A 16565-nucleotide genomic window follows, 5' to 3' on the forward strand; every position below is an offset into this window, starting at 1 on the left:
GATATTGAAGCCAGGTGAATCGTACAGACCGATTTCGTTTTTGCCGCCCGTGGCAAAGGCCCTTGGCACTTTAGTGCCGATCATCAGCCAGGGTTCCGTAAGCAGCACAACATGACGCGCCGCTGCACGCCATCTCCACACATATTAATCGAAGACTCAACCAGAGAAAACCGTGTGATAGAACAGTGATGGTGGCGCTCGACATATCAAAAACATTTGATACTGTGAAGCACTCCAAGCCGTTTGAGGACATCGAGCAAACTACCCTCCGACCAATTTTGTAACATTGGATAACCAATTACATGTGTGGACTCCAGTCGTACGTGGAATTCAGGAATAATAAGTCTAAATCCCGTAGAGTGATACAGGGAGTCCCCCAAGGTGGGGTGTTATATCCTGAACCGTTTAACCTCTACAGCTCCTTTATTCCCTTCTGACAGCATAAGTGAAATACGGTGGAAAATATTTAAACTTGTTAGAATGTTGCCCGGAGAACTACCAGAGTAGTTTTGGCTCAAATACGCTCGGGATGGTGCAGCCGTCTAAATTCCTATGCGGAAAGGGTCGATGAAAACGGTCAAAACATCTGCCCAGCATGCGGCACAAGTACGCACTACACACTGCACCTTTCCAACTGCCCTACCAAGCCAACTCAACTAACTCCAGTAGCTTTGTGGCTACAACGCATCGAAACAGTCGCATTCCTAGAACTGGAGATAGACCCAAAGCCAAATTAAACAGAAAACCGACAAACATATCAATTCTTACAACAACAACAACAACAACGTCACTTTTTCTTTTTTCTGTTTCTTTTGTTGATTTAATATTTATATTTTATGATGCTCATTGTAGCCAATGCTATGTCTTATTAACATTGTAATTACTACAAGCTAATATAATAATAAATAAATAAAATAAATTTAAAATTAAAACAGTTATTGGGCATAACGTTCCTTTTATGTTCCTGTACTGTACAGTATTTTAATGGTTGTTGCGTGGCATGCAGAGGCTCGTTGCTATGAAAACATTCACAATAAGTGCACCAAATTGCTATATATATAAAAATTTTTGAATCAAATTCGATTGTGAATGACGGTTTCGTGGTGCACCGATTTTTATTTTATTATTGTGAATTGAACAGCTGTTTAACAATAAATCGATTAAACGATAACCCGTAATCGACTTTTTCCCTAGGCAGGTTATGTAGCCGGACGACAGAATCTTGTTCTCTTGGAAGAAGTAATTTTGTATGAAATAATTAAAGAAACCTTAACAAAATGTGGTCAATAGTAACTTCTTCCATGCGTACTCTGGTGGTGCGTCAACAATTTAATGCCGAAGTGCTACGAACCCTGAACACCACAGCTGTCTGTGAGGCTGCTCGTAAGGGAACACGCGAAAAGGCTCGCAAGAAGAAGGTAAAAGTGGAAGTGAAAAAAGTCGGTTTCATACCTCACAATGAAAGGGACAGTAAGTAAGTATTTTCTGAAATTATACTTCCAATCAGATAATAATTGAATGCATTATTTAATCCACATTTATAGAATCAATTTGTTACGTGAAAACAAACATGTCGATGACTCTTGGAAACAAGTTTCAACAGATAATTGTTACGTTCGGAAATATTATCGCTGGCCTGTTTACACTGTGGCCGAGGCTATACAATGCCACCGGGAAACCCATCATCCTACCATGTACAACGAACCAAACGCCCCACTTGTAGTTCATATTGAACTAAATATGAAAGCTGAAAAGTCAACACGTTTTGTGGATAATTTCCAGCGTATGGCTATGATGCCGCATAAATTTGATCACGGCGAAGAGAGAAAGATTTTGGTGTTTACCAAAGGAAATGTAAGTACAAAAGTTAAGTTGTCATATGCATTCCTAGCAGTAGTCATAGTGTAGTGGTAGGAAAGATATTGGATCTAAAATCGTTCATACAAAAGAAATGTAGGGATTAGACAAAAAGAAAATAGATCGTTAAAAAAAATCTCCTTCATAATTATTCAATTTTGCTGTGGTTTCGCTTGCTATTTACAGATCTTGTATGAGAGTACCCTGTAAAGTGTGGGCACAAAATTCTGCTTCCTGATATTACCGGTAGGCGAGATAGGAAGTTTTATTAATTGAAGTCATCGGTGCAGTTGACCGAGCCCATTGTCGATTTTACTAATGGGTAGTTTTTAGGGTTGTTGTTGTTTCATAAGCTGGTAACCTCAATCCGAGAGTACCACTGGTTGTTATTCGAGTGCAAAGACTGAACGGAAGCTAATTCTGATACCGCCTGAGTATTAGGGCATTCGGATCTAAGTTGGCAGTGGTGTTGAGCCCCTGTCGTTAGCATCGCGGTGTTTGTGTAAACCCCCTAATTGAAGGTAGGGTTTCGGCTAGAATATTGAGCTGCATTATTAACCGAGACAACGCTATCCCAATTCAGTCATGTTGTTGTATCAGAGTTTTCATTATATTTTATTTCACTTCATTCTTCTGCTTAATCCGGCTCTGGGTCAATCTCCAGTTCCAGATATGTGGCCTTTGCTTCGGGCGTCAAAAGCGAAATCAGTTTGTTTGATTCACCTTTGCTGGCATCCTCTCCTGGCTTCAGTAGCGGGACTACCCTGCCCATTTTCCAGACTTTGGGAACGATGTGGCTGAGGTTAGCGACAGGTTGAGAAGTTTGGCGAAATACTCCACCCCTGGTACATCCAACTGTTTCAGCATTACCATGGAGATTTCATAAGGGCCCAACGCTTTGGATGATTTAGCATTCCAGATGACATTCGCAACATCATCTAAACTGTCTACTGAAGTAACTACAGCGTAACGTCGCCAAGCGTGAGGTCCTATCATCCTTTTTCCAGGGTTCGAGAGTGATTTAACCGTTGCCCATAAATCATTTATTCCGGCTCCTATGTTGCAACTCTTGGGCCTGCTCCTGCCTGACAGGAGCCACTGGGGTTGGCTCGGTGAAACTCATTACGCTCATTTGCTAATCCCGACACCTCTGCTGAGAAATTTGGGGTCACTTCGGGTATTCGTCCAACAGATGTATGGCGAGCGGCTGCAGCAGTAATGATGTCTCGAAACGTCCTTTCTGCTAGCCGAACATCAGAAGGGTTGGGCAGATATATGAAGATTAGTGAACCCTCTGAACATTCGGAGGTGATGAAATCGGGCGATCTGCTGATGGAGATAATTATGGGGAGATGGTATGATCCAAGAGAAGCGACGGTTTGCCAAGTGACGTCATTTGTCAGACCAGGTGACACGATGGTTACGTCTGGCGAACTGTGACACTCTCCTCTAATTCTGGTAGGGGCGTCCAGATTGACCGAGCAAAACGTAGAGCTATCAGGCTGCTCAGCCAGCACTGTACCCATCTGGTCGTTTCCGAGGATCTAATGCCACAACTCATGATAAGCATTTAAGTCCCAAGACCAGACGGTTATGACATTCCAAATCCCAGAAGCAATCCACGGGGGTGGATTCTTCGATACGGGATTGACCTGGAACCAAACAACACCCGGGTTCCGGCCAGCCGCTGCCACCTCAGCGTAGACATGCGAATTCTTCCTCGAGTAGTGTGCCATATGTTCTTAGCTTTGTGATTTAGACCTCCTTCCTATCGGCGAAGAGACCTTGTAATAGGACTGCACCACTTATATAAGTTTTATATGACTGAAAAGTAGTTTTGGCTCAACTACGCTCGGGATATTGCAGTCGCCTAAATTCTTATTGGGCGGAAATCGACCTCGCCGTGCAAGACATCTGCCCAGTATGTGGCATGGGCCCGCACAACACAAAACACCTTTTCAACTGCCCAGCCAAACCTACTCATCTAACTCCAGTGGATCTGTGGTTACATCCCATCGAAGCAGCCACTTTCCTCGAACGGAGCCAGATTCAACAGAAGAACAAACATACAAACATTATAACAAACACTGATACAACAACAACAACGAACTTATGTTGAAAAGTTTCATCGTAAACGAAAATTCAGATGCAATATTTTTGGAATACCGAACCACGATCCTCGACGTGCAATGCGAGCTTGCTTACCATTACACCAACAATGTATCATATTTTTGCATAACTACTCATGCTTTAAAAATGTTTTTATTCACTTTTAGAACGAAATTACCGAAGCTCGTCAAGCTGGTGCCACTCTGGTTGGTGGTGTTGAACTTATTAAGGATATTACCAATGGTGAACTACTACTTACCGACTATCAATATGTCATTGCTCATCCAAACATCTTACCGGAGCTGGTGGCATTGCGCGGTTTAATGAAACGTAAATTTCCCAATCCTAAATCTGAAACCCTAGGCACAAATCTAAGTGAAATGATACGTCGTTTTGCCGATGGCATTAGCTATCAGGCATTTAAAGATGAACATCAACAAGATTTTGGTTTGATTACGACCACAATTGGTACCCTAGATATGGATAGTAAACATTTAGAAGAAAATTTACGTTCCTTGTTAATGGATGTAAATAGTGTACGGCCCAAGCGAGAAGGACGTTTTATAACACGTGTCCTACTCAAGAGTCCACCAAGCAGTGAACAGCTGAAAATTGATGCATTTTTGTATGTTCCTGAAATGTTTGAGAAAGGTGGCGGCAGTGGCAATAAGAAATCAGCCAAGGCAACACCAGTTTCTCAAGAAATCGACGAAGATGATCAGCAGCAGCAAGATGAAGAAGAGGAATTGGAAAAGAAGAAAAAGAAGGCCGTTAATTAGTTAAGTCCCAAACTAAAATAGTCAAAAGTTGTTTCAATAAATATCTTTACAGAGTATTGTTGATTTTAAATTGAACTTTTATTTTAATACTGATATTTCATTTTATAATTCATTCAATTCATCAGTACTTTTTTTTGGCATAGCAATATGTATGGCTGAGCATTTATGATTCTTTAATATTCGCAGCATATTCTTGTATAAATCCCACACCTGATTTTTTGGTATATTGAACTTTTTTGTTTCCTGAATGAAATTGAAATTCATAAACGGTATCCAACGAATTCACCTCTGACATCACCTCTCCAACTTTGTTCAAAAATTCACTTAAAAATGTTGTACAAACATTTGGTTGCCATGAACAACACTAAAGAGAATCAAACAAATTGTTACTGATTGACGTTATTTAAAAGTGATCTGGTGTACTTACCGTGGGAAGATGTCTTGTTTGTATACATTGAAGTGGTGTTGTAACAATTCCCTTCGAATCTTTGTATGCCACATATAATTCCTTTACATTCGACAAATATGCTTGTAGCCAATACCTTAAAAATTTGGCATTTTTATTCTTTATGGAAGACCACATTTGTTTAATAGAAACAAAATCGGCATTATTCAGTTCGCTTAGATTATTTCTGAAAGGGAGAAAACCAAATGAATGAAGTGAAGTTTTCTATGTAAGGTAAAATATAAACGGTACATACTTTGATTTGTCACTGAATTTAATTTCATGGACCCTACCGCCATAGTGTAGCTTATACTTCCCCAATATAGCTTCATGTATTCCAACTTGAAATATGTTGTCATCCTTGCCATCTGATACCTCTGGTGTGGTATCTATTTTATAAAGAAACATAAAATATATTAATTTACCATTCAGTTACACGAAATTTTATATACAGGGTAATCATGAATAAAAATTCCGTGCGGAATTTGTTTCCTTTCCCCAATATCACAACTTTTTTATTTATTTTATTTATTTATTTATTATATTAACTTGTAGTAAATACAATGTTAATAAGACATAGCATTGGCTACAACGGCCATCAGCAATTTTTTTATTTCAGTATTTATGTCCAAAAAGGGAATATTTTTGTTGCTAAGGCTAGAATATTCCATAATTAAGAGAATCTAGCCTAGAGAATCTAAAGAATATCAACTTTTTTAAATAATTTTCTGTGCGGAAAAAATCCGAGGGAAATATTCATGATTGCCCTGATAATGAATTTTGGATACGATGGTGCAATTTACACAGAGGATCTAGTGGGAAGGAGACAGACGTCCACGTCGCTTGTAATCTTCGAATAAAAAAGGTTGTTCAGCCAATCTGGAGGTCAGTAACTACATACCACATACGGCTCAATGATATTACTTTGCAGCTGTCATACGCCCAACTTTACCGAAATGTTGGATATGTTTTCAGCTTCACAGTCTTTCTTCTAAAATAGTAAAATCTTCAATATCATTTAAAAATCTCTGCCATTTCTTCTTTTGTCAACAATTCTCTATTTCATTAATTCCACATTTCAGAATTCTATTATGATCAGCACTAAGGACCACAAAGTCTCCGAGTGAAGTAGCTGCCTAACCGGAAACCACACCCTATGTTTCTATTGTACTCCTCCGAACGCCTCATTGATTAGATGCCACCCATATACATACATATTTAGGTACATACATACATAAATAATGTTCATTATAGATATACCACCTACCAACGCTTGTTATTTGAGTTAGGCGCCTGTGATGCATGTTTCCTTGATTTTCCTGAAATTCTTCCTCTGTTTGCGGACGTTCTATCATAAAAAGTTTACCATTGTAACGTGACACCAATACAACAAAATCATATATTTCGTAATAAAATGCCATGATTTTTTCCAAAATTCCACGTCTTGTGTATACATCGATCATTTCAACATTATTAATGTTATTCCAGTTATTATTTTGACAATTGTCACTTTTCACCGCATCTTTGCCGCAAAAATAATTATTTAACAATGGACTCAAAAGATTGCTTTGGGTACAATATTTCAAATCAATAAAGCTTTCAGCATCAGCTTCCAGATCAAGAGGATAATCTGACATGCTGGGCTCTTTAAAAAGATAACGCAGTGTTTTAGCTGATGTAAATCGAGTATAATTGATGTTGTAAATCTGTACTAGGAATGGTTTAGACATAAATTCAGGTTTCTTCGCAAACTTTAACAATTCATCAGATGTAATATGAAGTAAATCCGAAGTGACAGCTCCAGAAGAAGTCGGCATCTTTTTTTTAATGGAAATATGTATGTTTGTGGCTTTTAAACAAGCTTTTCACTTGAAGATCAGTAGTATTGTGTGATTCCCATGGCCATAGCTGCCAGATTTGACGATTTATCGTCATTTTGACGATTTTTTGGTCAAAAATTCATAAATGACGATTTGATGATTTTTACCCAAAAAATGACGATTTTTGGTTATTTTGCTAATTAATACGCCGTTTATATTATAGTTTTTTGCAGGGTTAACCTTCTTTATGAGGATTTATTTGAAGTATACACAATGAAAATGGCAATTAAAACCCAGACCCACTGGGTTAACCCGGTTATATGTAAACGGCCTATAAGTCATAATTAATATTGTAAAACACGACTTCTAAAAACTGCTCAAAGTTTCTTAGTTGATTTTAATAATTAATTCTTAGACATTATTTAAATATATTTATGTGTATACACAAAGGAATTGTTAACGGAAACAAAACAGGATTCAAGTGAAACAAGCAAAATATACAATTGCTGGTCTTCAGAGCCTGCAAAAATCATTTTTTTTTAATTTTTTGGAAAATTTATGAAGGAAAATTGGTAAAAATTTCAATAATAGTAGACTCTTGCAAGTTCTGGAACAGAGCAATTAACTGAAAGTTTTAAAATTTAAATATTTGATTGTGAAAGCATTTTTTTTAGTTTTTCGACATCTTTAAAGTATTTTCACATTTCGTAAACATCGAGGAAAAACAAAAAATGAATTCAAAATTTCGTGAACTAAGATTTTTGGATATTACGGAAATGTTATAAAATAATGGAAACGGATTTATTTTGCTTTTGGAATGCAATATTCCGTTTGAAACGTGGTGATGTCTCATATGCATTTCCTATAAGAACAAAATTTGTAAAGAAACCCACCAAAAATACCCCTTACAAAATCCCTTAATAACCCTTTATCTTAAGAAGGGTAAGTAGTTAATAAGTAGTGACGACTTAAAGCGACCACATTTTTAACTACTTTTTTTCAATGGCCAAATAATAACTACTTAATTGGCGCGACTGGCCCTTGTTAAAATAAAGGGTATCTTTGCTGGGAGGTAATGATAGGTATTACCTCATTCGTCAGCAAATGTTGAATGTGTTCTCAGCCAAGTAAATCTTAATAAAATAAAATCTCAAAATTCTCCTCATAATGATTCAATGGAGTCTATACTTTATACCAAAGATGATTTAAAACTTAACAAAACATATTGTTATGACATATTTATAAAGCCCGATATCTTAAAGATAAATCGTCTTATTGAAACAGGATATTAATGACGAAATTTTTATTCACATTCTTATTTATCAAATAAATCGCTGTTTAATAACTTGAATATCCATTTTATGTTTCTTTTAATAAGAAATATATTAAAAGATATATAAAAGTGCGTATTTTAATGTTTGACGATTTTTTTGACGATTTTATAAAATAGATTTGACGATTTCTAAAATAAAAATCGTCATTTTGACGATTTTCCATAAAAATAATCTGGCAGCCCTGCCCATGGCACAATAAACTAGAGATTAGAGTTGTATAGTTCATGAACGAACTAGTTCAATTGAACGATTCATTGAAAAGAGCGTATGAACTAGATCAGCAAAGATGTCAATATTATAAGATAGGAAAAGTCAATTGTGAAAAATTAACTGTAGAGGGAGTTAACCTCTGTTGCTACGATATCATAGCAACATTCTGTTAAACGAAAACTGTTACTCATTGGAATATTGACAAGAAAAACATTAAAACTCAAATTTTACGGCGTTGACTTTTGTTTTTTATTAAATAAAAAATAAAAAATAGTGAAGAAAAAAATTTTAGCCACAAAACACGACGTTAATGTTTTCTGTCGCGAGAAATGGGAATCAAAAACGATTGGCATTGCTGTTATCAATTCCAGTGAGTTGTGTAGCCATCTGAAACCAAAATGTGGAACTATTAGCATATGTTTTTGGAAAATGCATTTGTTCGGGTCTTTATTGCTATACGTCTTTGAGATCAGTCGATATAGTTCATTATAGTTCAATAGCTCACTGACATGGTTTAATAAGAAAGGTTAGCTAAAGCTTTCTGTCAAATTAAATTTTTTCTTTCGACTGTTCCTAATACCCTAGACAGACGGAAGCGTTAATTTGCATTAACTGCCTTAATTCAAATTAATTGGTGCATTATCCACATTTTTAATGCACAAAATCAAAGGAAATTTATCAATTTCAATATGGCAATGCTGTTGAAAATCAATTGTCTTTTGTCAAACTTCCATGTTAAGCCTGTGTTTAGACACACAAATTTCTCGGGAAAGTAATTGAGTTTTTTGGGAGAGAGCGGAGAGGAAAGAGCTCCTCAATACTCTTTCCTACCCCCTATTGCCTAAAAACTGAATTTACTTTCCCCAGAAATGTATGTGTCTAAACCCAGGTCAGGCAATGTGCGCTTGCTGAGAGCAAGTGAGCAAAAACTTCAATGTAAAATGCATTGAAATGTATGCTCACTTGCTCTCAGCAAGCGCACATTGCCTGACCTGGGTCTAAACACGGACTAAAGAAAATAAAAAGAGAAAGCAAATCAGCAATTTTCGCGTTTCTTCACAATAAGTAGTGGTCTTTCTCGAGTAGAATAGCAGGTAATCGTTTTACACGCCTTCTAACAAATCTCTTTTTTTAAATTTTATTTTCACAAAAAATTTCATTACCCACCATACCATGCAATTTACACAGGGGATCTAGTGGGAAGGAGACAGACGTCCACGTCGCTTGTAATCTTCGAACAAAAAAGGTTGTTCAGCCAATCTGGAGGTCAGTAACTACATACCACATACGGCTCAATGATATTACTTTGCAGCTGTCATACGCCCAACTTTACCGAAATGTTGGATATGTTTTCAGCTTCACAGTCTTTCTTCTAAAATAGTAAAATCTTCAATATTGTTACGGAATTAGATTTAACTAATCTCCGTGTAGACGTTGTTTTATTCCCCGATACGATTTGTACCAAATAAAACAGGGTTCGTTTTAGATTACGTTTCTACAATGCTTTATTTACTTTATTACACTTATTCAGAACAGACTTTAATTACAGAGCACACAGCAAGTCTCTAGTTAGCACGCAGCTCTTATTTAACCGATCTGTTCAGTTCAACGCTTAAAACACAACTACTCCGTCATTGCCATTTCCCCAGTATTTATACCCCAAAGTCTCCCTGTTCTAGAGTCCTCCAGAACACATATGGCAACATCTCGAATCTGTGCAGCGAACACACAGACGCACATTCGCACTAAGCGAACAACCATACTCACATACATACATGGGGAGGCACAGTAATGACGTAACAACAACAAACAAGTGCAAAGAAGTAACAAACTAAACAATAATTACATGATTAAGGCAAAACAAAATAAAAGCACATTAATGAAAGGTAAAGTAACAGCTAGAATAATGAAGAGAGTTCTACATGGTAGTTGTTGTTGCTTAAATAAAGTAACTGCGTAATAAAAACTTTACGTTACAATTCAAATTTTTAAATTAACGGAAATTAAACTATACTAACTTAAACCTATCAGTTACATTCGTAACATTGCCTCCCGCTTAAGCCTGTTCGTCCCGAATAGGCACAGTTCCCTCTCTGTGGTATGGGCATTGGTAACACTGCCTCCCGCTTAAGCCTGTTCCTCTTGACTAGACGCAATTCTCGTTCCGTAGTGCTGGCAACCGATTTAGAGGTACCCTCTACTGCGTCAGCTTTGGTCTTTTGCTCTTCTGGACGACGTTGCCTTCTCTCCAGGAATCGTGACGTTATACCTTCTTTCTTTGTGGTCACCTTCCTAAGTGCCACCTGGTCTTCATCAGACTTGTCCTTCCTTGCTGTACGGCCGCTTTTCCATGGACCTTTCCTCGACGTACATCTTCGCTTTTTCCTCCTCGTTGCGAGATTTTTCCACTTTCCTACGGGCCATTTGTCGGCGGCTTCCACCTTCAGCGTACGGACATCGACAGCAATCTCGCCGGATTCTGCCTTTGGGCGATGTTTGCTTTTCTCGTTGTAGCCCACATTTATCGGTATTTCCACATTGGACCAAGTCATCACACGGTGCTTTATGTCCAGGTTGATGTCGAAGGCAATCATGAAGTCCACGCCAAGTATAACTTCGTCCACAATATCGGCCACTATAAAATCGAAATTTACAGATTTTCTACCCATGCTCAGCCTTTGGTAGGCCTTTCCATGAACCGTTGTAGTCTCGCCTGTGGCCGTCCTCAATTTGACTCCATTTAATGGCAATACCTTCCCTTTTACCAAATCCGGTCTAATAATGGACTTTGTTGCACCGGTGTCCAATGTCAAGGTACGCAATACACCATTGACGAAGCCTTTAACCGTTAAGTTGTGATTCTTCTGCTGGACTATGGCTATAGAGATTGTGGGACCATCATTTTCATCCTCTGCCAGCGGCGTCTCGTGATTGACGGAATTCACTTTATTTGATTCACCTGATGTCTCTCTTTCCAGATTCTTGGCCACCGGTTGGTCGTCACTTTTTGAAGGCGATGAGGCTGATCTGGGCCTTGCTTGTTGCAATCTGCATTCTTGGGCCATGTGTCCAATTTTCCGACAATTATAACAAGTCTTTTTCGTTCTAGCAGCCCCTCGTTTCACACGCATCAGTGCATCCTTCAGCAGGTCGACAACGGTCTGGGAATTGTTGTCCTCAACTTGCAGCCTCCGCACGTTGTAAGCTTTAGGTTTCACCAGCATCTTCGCGGTTTCTTGGGCCAGGGCAAATGACACGGTTTCTGCAAATGTTCCCATCGGTGCCGCATACGTCGCAAATTTTATCTCTGGATCACGAATACCACTAGCAAATGTTTCAATCTTTATGCGGTCCACCAATGGATGTGTCTCTCCTGGATATGCCAGCTGCGCCAATCGCTCTATATCAGCCGCAAAGTCTTGTAAGGTCTCATTTGGCTTCTGGACTCTTCCCCTCAGTTCCATTCGGTAGATCTCTTGCTTGTGTTCACTACCGTACTTACGTTCAAGTGCAGCCATTATATCTCCATAGTTGTTCAGCAGCATCACCCTTCAATGCCATAAGGAGTGATACCGCCTTTTCGTTGTCGTTCCAGGAATCTCTAGCAGCCACTGTCTCGAACTGTAATTTGAACACATTGAAAGAGGTAGAGCCGTCGAACACTGGAGGCTTAATTTTTAACGCGTTATGGATAGCTCTCACTGGACCGCCTTTAATTTCCAGTTCCGACATTTTCTTTTCTATGCCCAGAATCTTCTCATCTTGAGCCAGAAATTTCTCGTCAACAGACAAAATCTTTTTATCCAACTCTCTAATTTGTACCTCCACGTTTTCTACTCTCTTTTCAATCACCATCGTGATGTTCTCGAGTTTCTCGTTAATTGTTCTAGAATTCACCTCTAATTTCTCTTCCATGCCCTTAGCGATTTTTCTAGAGTTCTCTTCTAACTTTTCCTCCAATTTTCTGGAATATTCTTCACTCTTTCTGGAATTTTCTTCCATTTTAGCATCTAATTTCTCCATCATTTTACTGGAATTTTCTTCAACCATTCTGCAATTTTCCGCTTTCATTTCCATCACAAGTCTGGAAGTTTCTTCATTCTTTCTAGACATCTCTTCTAACATCTTACTGTTGTCATATTTCATTTCCAGCATCATCATAGCCAGCATTGATTTCAAATCGTCACCCCTGGCAGCTACCGATGAAACTTCCTCAACAGTGGATTCGCCCTTTGCCGGTAACTCGACTTCTTCCTTACCGTCGAACTCATATTCATCGATGTTCATTCCACGGCGCTCGAACTCTTCCAACAAGCGTTTTTGTAGTTCGGCCTTGTTGCCAGTAGAACACAACTCCAACTTACTTAGCTCCTTCTTCAAGTCTTCCACTCGTAGATCCTTAAACTTCATTGTAGGATGATCGTAATCTCACTGCTGACACCAATTGTTACGGAATTAGATTTAACTAATCTCCGTGTAGACGTTGTTTTATTCCCCGATACGATTTGTACCAAATAAAACAGGGTTCGTTTTAGATTACGTTTCTACAATGCTTTATTTACTTTATTACACTTATTCAGAACCGACTTTAATTACAGAGCACACAGCATGTCTCTAGTTAGCACGCAGCTCTTATTTAACCGATCTGTTCAGTTCAACGCTTAAAACACAACTACTCCGTCATTGCCATTTCCCCAGTATTTATACCCCAAAGTCTTCCTGTTCTAGAGTCCTCCAGAACACATATGGCAACATCTCGAATCTGTGCAGCGAACACACAGACGCACATTCGCACTAAGCGAACAACCATACTCACATACATACATGGGGAGGCACAGTAATGACGTAACAACAACAAACAAGTGCAAAGAAGTAACAAACTAAACAATAATTACATGATTAAGGCAAAACAAAATAAAAGCACATTAATGAAAGGTAAAGTAACAGCTAGAATAATGAAGAGAGTTCTACATGGTAGTTGTTGTTGCTTAAATAAAGTAACTGCGTAATAAAAACTTTACGTTACAATTCAAATTTTTAAATGAACGGAAATTAAACTAAACTAACTTAAACCTATCAGTTACATTCGTAACAATATCATTTAAAAATCTCTGCCATTTTTCTTTTGTCAACAATTCTCTGTTTTATTAATTCCACATTTCAGAATTCTAGGATCAGCACTAAGGACCACAAAGTCTCCGAGTGAAGTAGCTGCCTATACGATAGTTACGCATTCTTTAACCTAAGCGGAAACCACACCCTATGTTTCTATTGTACTCCTCCGAACGCCTCATTGATTAGATGCCACCCATATACATATTTAGGTACATACATACATAAATAATGTTCATTATAGATATACTACCTACCAACGCTTGTTATTTGAGTTAGGCGCCTGTGATGCATGTTTCCTTGATTTTCCTGAAATTCTTCCTCTGTTTGCGGACGTTCTATCATAAAAAGTTTACCATTGTAACGAGACACCAATACAACAAAATCATATATTTCGTAATAAAATACTGTTACGAATGTAACTGATAGGTTTAAGTTAGTTTAGTTTAATTTCCGTTAATTTAAAAATTTGAATTGTAACGTAAAGTTTTTATTACGCAGTTACTTTATTTATGCAACAACAACTACCATGTAGAACTCTCTTCATCATGTTCTTTTGTTTGTTTTGTTTTGCAACAATAATGTAATTATCGTTTAGTTCCTACTTCTTGTATTTCGTGTAGTTGTTTGTTGTTGTAGTTACGTCATTACTGTGCTTGTATGTATGTGAGTATGGATGTTCGCTTAGTGCGAATGTGCGTCTGTGTGTTCGCTGCACAGATTCGAGTTGTTGCCATATTTCTAGATATTTCTAGACCAAGGAGATTTTGGGTATAAATAGAGTTACGAATGGCAACATTGAGTGAGTTGTGTTTTAAGCGTTGAACTCATGGTATAATAAGAAGGTAGTTTCATGCCCACAGCTGATTTAAATTTTTTTTAAATCTTGAATTTGAAGTACATTCATTGCCAAACTGAATTTGACACTGAATGAAGGTATACACATACATTGTATATACATGTGTATGTCATTTTCATTTGAATTTACAAAAAATACTTAAACCAAAAATGTTTTGTTTAAAATTTCCTTTTTCCTGATCTCCCTTCCCGCTGTTGGTTGTGCTATGGAGCTTAACCAAATTCCGTGAATTGGTATAAAAACTCAATGATTAACTGAAATCATTGCAATATAATCAACTGAAGATTGCCACGAAATCGGTAGACTAAAAACAAACATTGATACATGTTTGCTTGTGTTCAGAAATGTGTGACAAAAACCGTGGTAAGCTATTCGGCGCCAGTGTGGAACCCAAATGCTAGCGATACGCGATGGAAGAATATTAAAAGTTCCCAGAATGCCGCCCTCAATCAAGACTGCAACAGGATGTTTCCTCATGACACCAGTGGACTATCATGATGAGGAGACGATGATTTTACCGGTACATCAACACAACAAGATGTTGTCGATGCAATACAGGCATGAGTGTTAAAGCCGTGAGCATTCCTGACACGATCTAGTGGGCAGGCTTCCACCACTCAGGCACGTCAGAAGAGATCATCATGATCTGGAGAGGGGCAGGTCCTAAGATATAAGCGAAAATCTCTAGATCAACGAGCCTATGAGTCATGCTTACATAGCATTCTGACTAATGCAGTTGCACAGGCAGTACAAAGATAACAATATGAATGCCGTACTTGGAGACCATCCTCATCCATCGCAGCAGAAGAACACCGACGATGCAGCCGCCTCATTTCATATTGAACCCGAATTGATGACACGATACCCAACACATTCCCTGCTTGTGGATTGGGACTGCATGACACGCTGAATTTGTTTAGCTGCTCACTAAACTCACTCACCTGTCTAATTCTGATAATGTATGAACGCAGCCAGTGCAAGTTGCAAAATTTTTCAGTCTGGACACAGAGGAATCAGAACCAAATAACTACCTAAAATATACGAATGAGCACATTTGCGTTGCTACAGCAACAACATATTTAAGTTTTCTTCCTGGTTCAGTCCGATCGATCTTGATACCGCCTTCACTTCATTCCGGTTTACTCTGGGTCCTGATGAAACGCAGTGGTTTTCCACCCCAGCAACTACAATGCCATGAATTCTATGCTCTTGATGAAAATCGAATAAGGCACAAATGATCACATATTGTGTGGCTGCTCTACAATCGGCATGAGAACGAATTAGGAATGAATAAAGTAAAAAATTGTATGTCCAATTTATTACATATGTATATGCACTTATACGTTTTATTAATAAAAAAAGACTTAAAATAAGATATTTTCGACAGATGCATTATGATGGAAATAGTCTTTTTTGTCAAAACGCCACACATCCTCCAGTTATAAAGCTTTGATTAGGGTTAGGCATTGAGATGAGTTTGTAGTTCTTGAAATAGGTCACCTACGGACATTGTCTGTGGCTGATATTCTGGTGGATGCAACTGTTGTTGTTAATCTTGCGGTAAACTTTGTTGTATCAGCAGTTGATTATGTGAGGCCCGAACTATTGAATTGAAACAACAGACGTTGGTCAGTTCTTGCTCTGATAATTTTGGATTATGCCAACTCCTTACTTTCGGGGAATCGAAAGACATACCAAAACATAAAAATTGCTTCCCATACAAAATTCCAAGCTCGTTGCTTCAGCTACGGATATTGTGTGGCATCTTTTTTGTTCCAAATAAAATTATAATTTCATCTGTGGGCCTTGCGAATTCCGTTTCATGCAAAGGCTTAGACAAGAGAGCATTTGTTGTAAGCACATGTTGTTGGTCATGTGGTGGGTTCCTGCTCCACAGTATGATTAAAGCAAAAGAAGTTGTTTTAGATCGCCATAGCAGCCGGAAAATTAGTTGGAATATTTGATATTGTATATATGTACATATGTAATTGATTACAAACACAAATTTAAAAACAAACTATATATTGTTTTTGTTATTGA

General features: G+C 38.0%; 2 protein-coding genes across 2 annotated transcripts; one reads left to right on the forward strand and one right to left on the reverse strand.

The window, feature by feature from the left end:
- Positions 1-1155: 1155 nt before the first annotated feature.
- On the forward strand, positions 1156-4815 carry mRpL1 (mitochondrial ribosomal protein L1). The gene is made up of 3 exons (XM_073959579.1): positions 1156-1474; positions 1545-1854; positions 4134-4815. The coding sequence occupies exons 1-3, from the start codon at positions 1278-1280 to the stop codon at positions 4743-4745; spliced, it is 1119 nt and encodes a 372-aa protein (XP_073815680.1). The 5' UTR covers positions 1156-1277; the 3' UTR covers positions 4746-4815.
- On the reverse strand, positions 4805-7093 carry LOC141388904 (uncharacterized). Its single transcript, XM_073959580.1, has 4 exons — positions 6458-7093; positions 5447-5579; positions 5173-5377; positions 4805-5109 (listed from the first exon to the last, which is right to left on the reverse strand). Exons 1-4 carry the CDS (start codon positions 7005-7007, stop codon positions 4909-4911), a joined length of 1089 nt encoding a protein of 362 aa, XP_073815681.1. The 5' UTR covers positions 7008-7093; the 3' UTR covers positions 4805-4908.
- Positions 7094-16565: the final 9472 nt, after the last annotated feature.

The sequence above is a fragment of the Musca autumnalis genome, unplaced genomic scaffold (genome assembly GCF_047663935.1).
Source record: "Musca autumnalis isolate F117 unplaced genomic scaffold, ASM4766393v1 scaffold_1, whole genome shotgun sequence".
Lineage (NCBI taxonomy): Eukaryota > Metazoa > Arthropoda > Insecta > Diptera > Muscidae > Musca > Musca autumnalis.

Bases quoted from the DNA above. Each gene is read 5' to 3' on its own strand.
- mRpL1 (XM_073959579.1), top strand. From the start codon at position 1,278: ATGTGGTCAATAGTAACTTCTTCCATGCGTACTCTGGTGGTGCGTCAA. The intron at 1,475-1,544 runs GTAAGTATTTTC...CCACATTTATAG, and splicing joins CACAATGAAAGGGACAGTAA to AATCAATTTGTTACGTGAAA. The intron at 1,855-4,133 runs GTAAGTACAAAA...ATTCACTTTTAG, and splicing joins TGGTGTTTACCAAAGGAAAT to AACGAAATTACCGAAGCTCG.
- LOC141388904 (XM_073959580.1), bottom strand. From the start codon at position 7,007: ATGCCGACTTCTTCTGGAGCTGTCACTTCGGATTTACTTCATATTACA. The intron at 5,580-6,457 runs GTAGGTGGTATA...TTTATAAAATAG, and splicing joins AACTCAAATAACAAGCGTTG to ATACCACACCAGAGGTATCA. The intron at 5,378-5,446 runs GTATGTACCGTT...TCTCCCTTTCAG, and splicing joins AAATTCAGTGACAAATCAAA to AAATAATCTAAGCGAACTGA.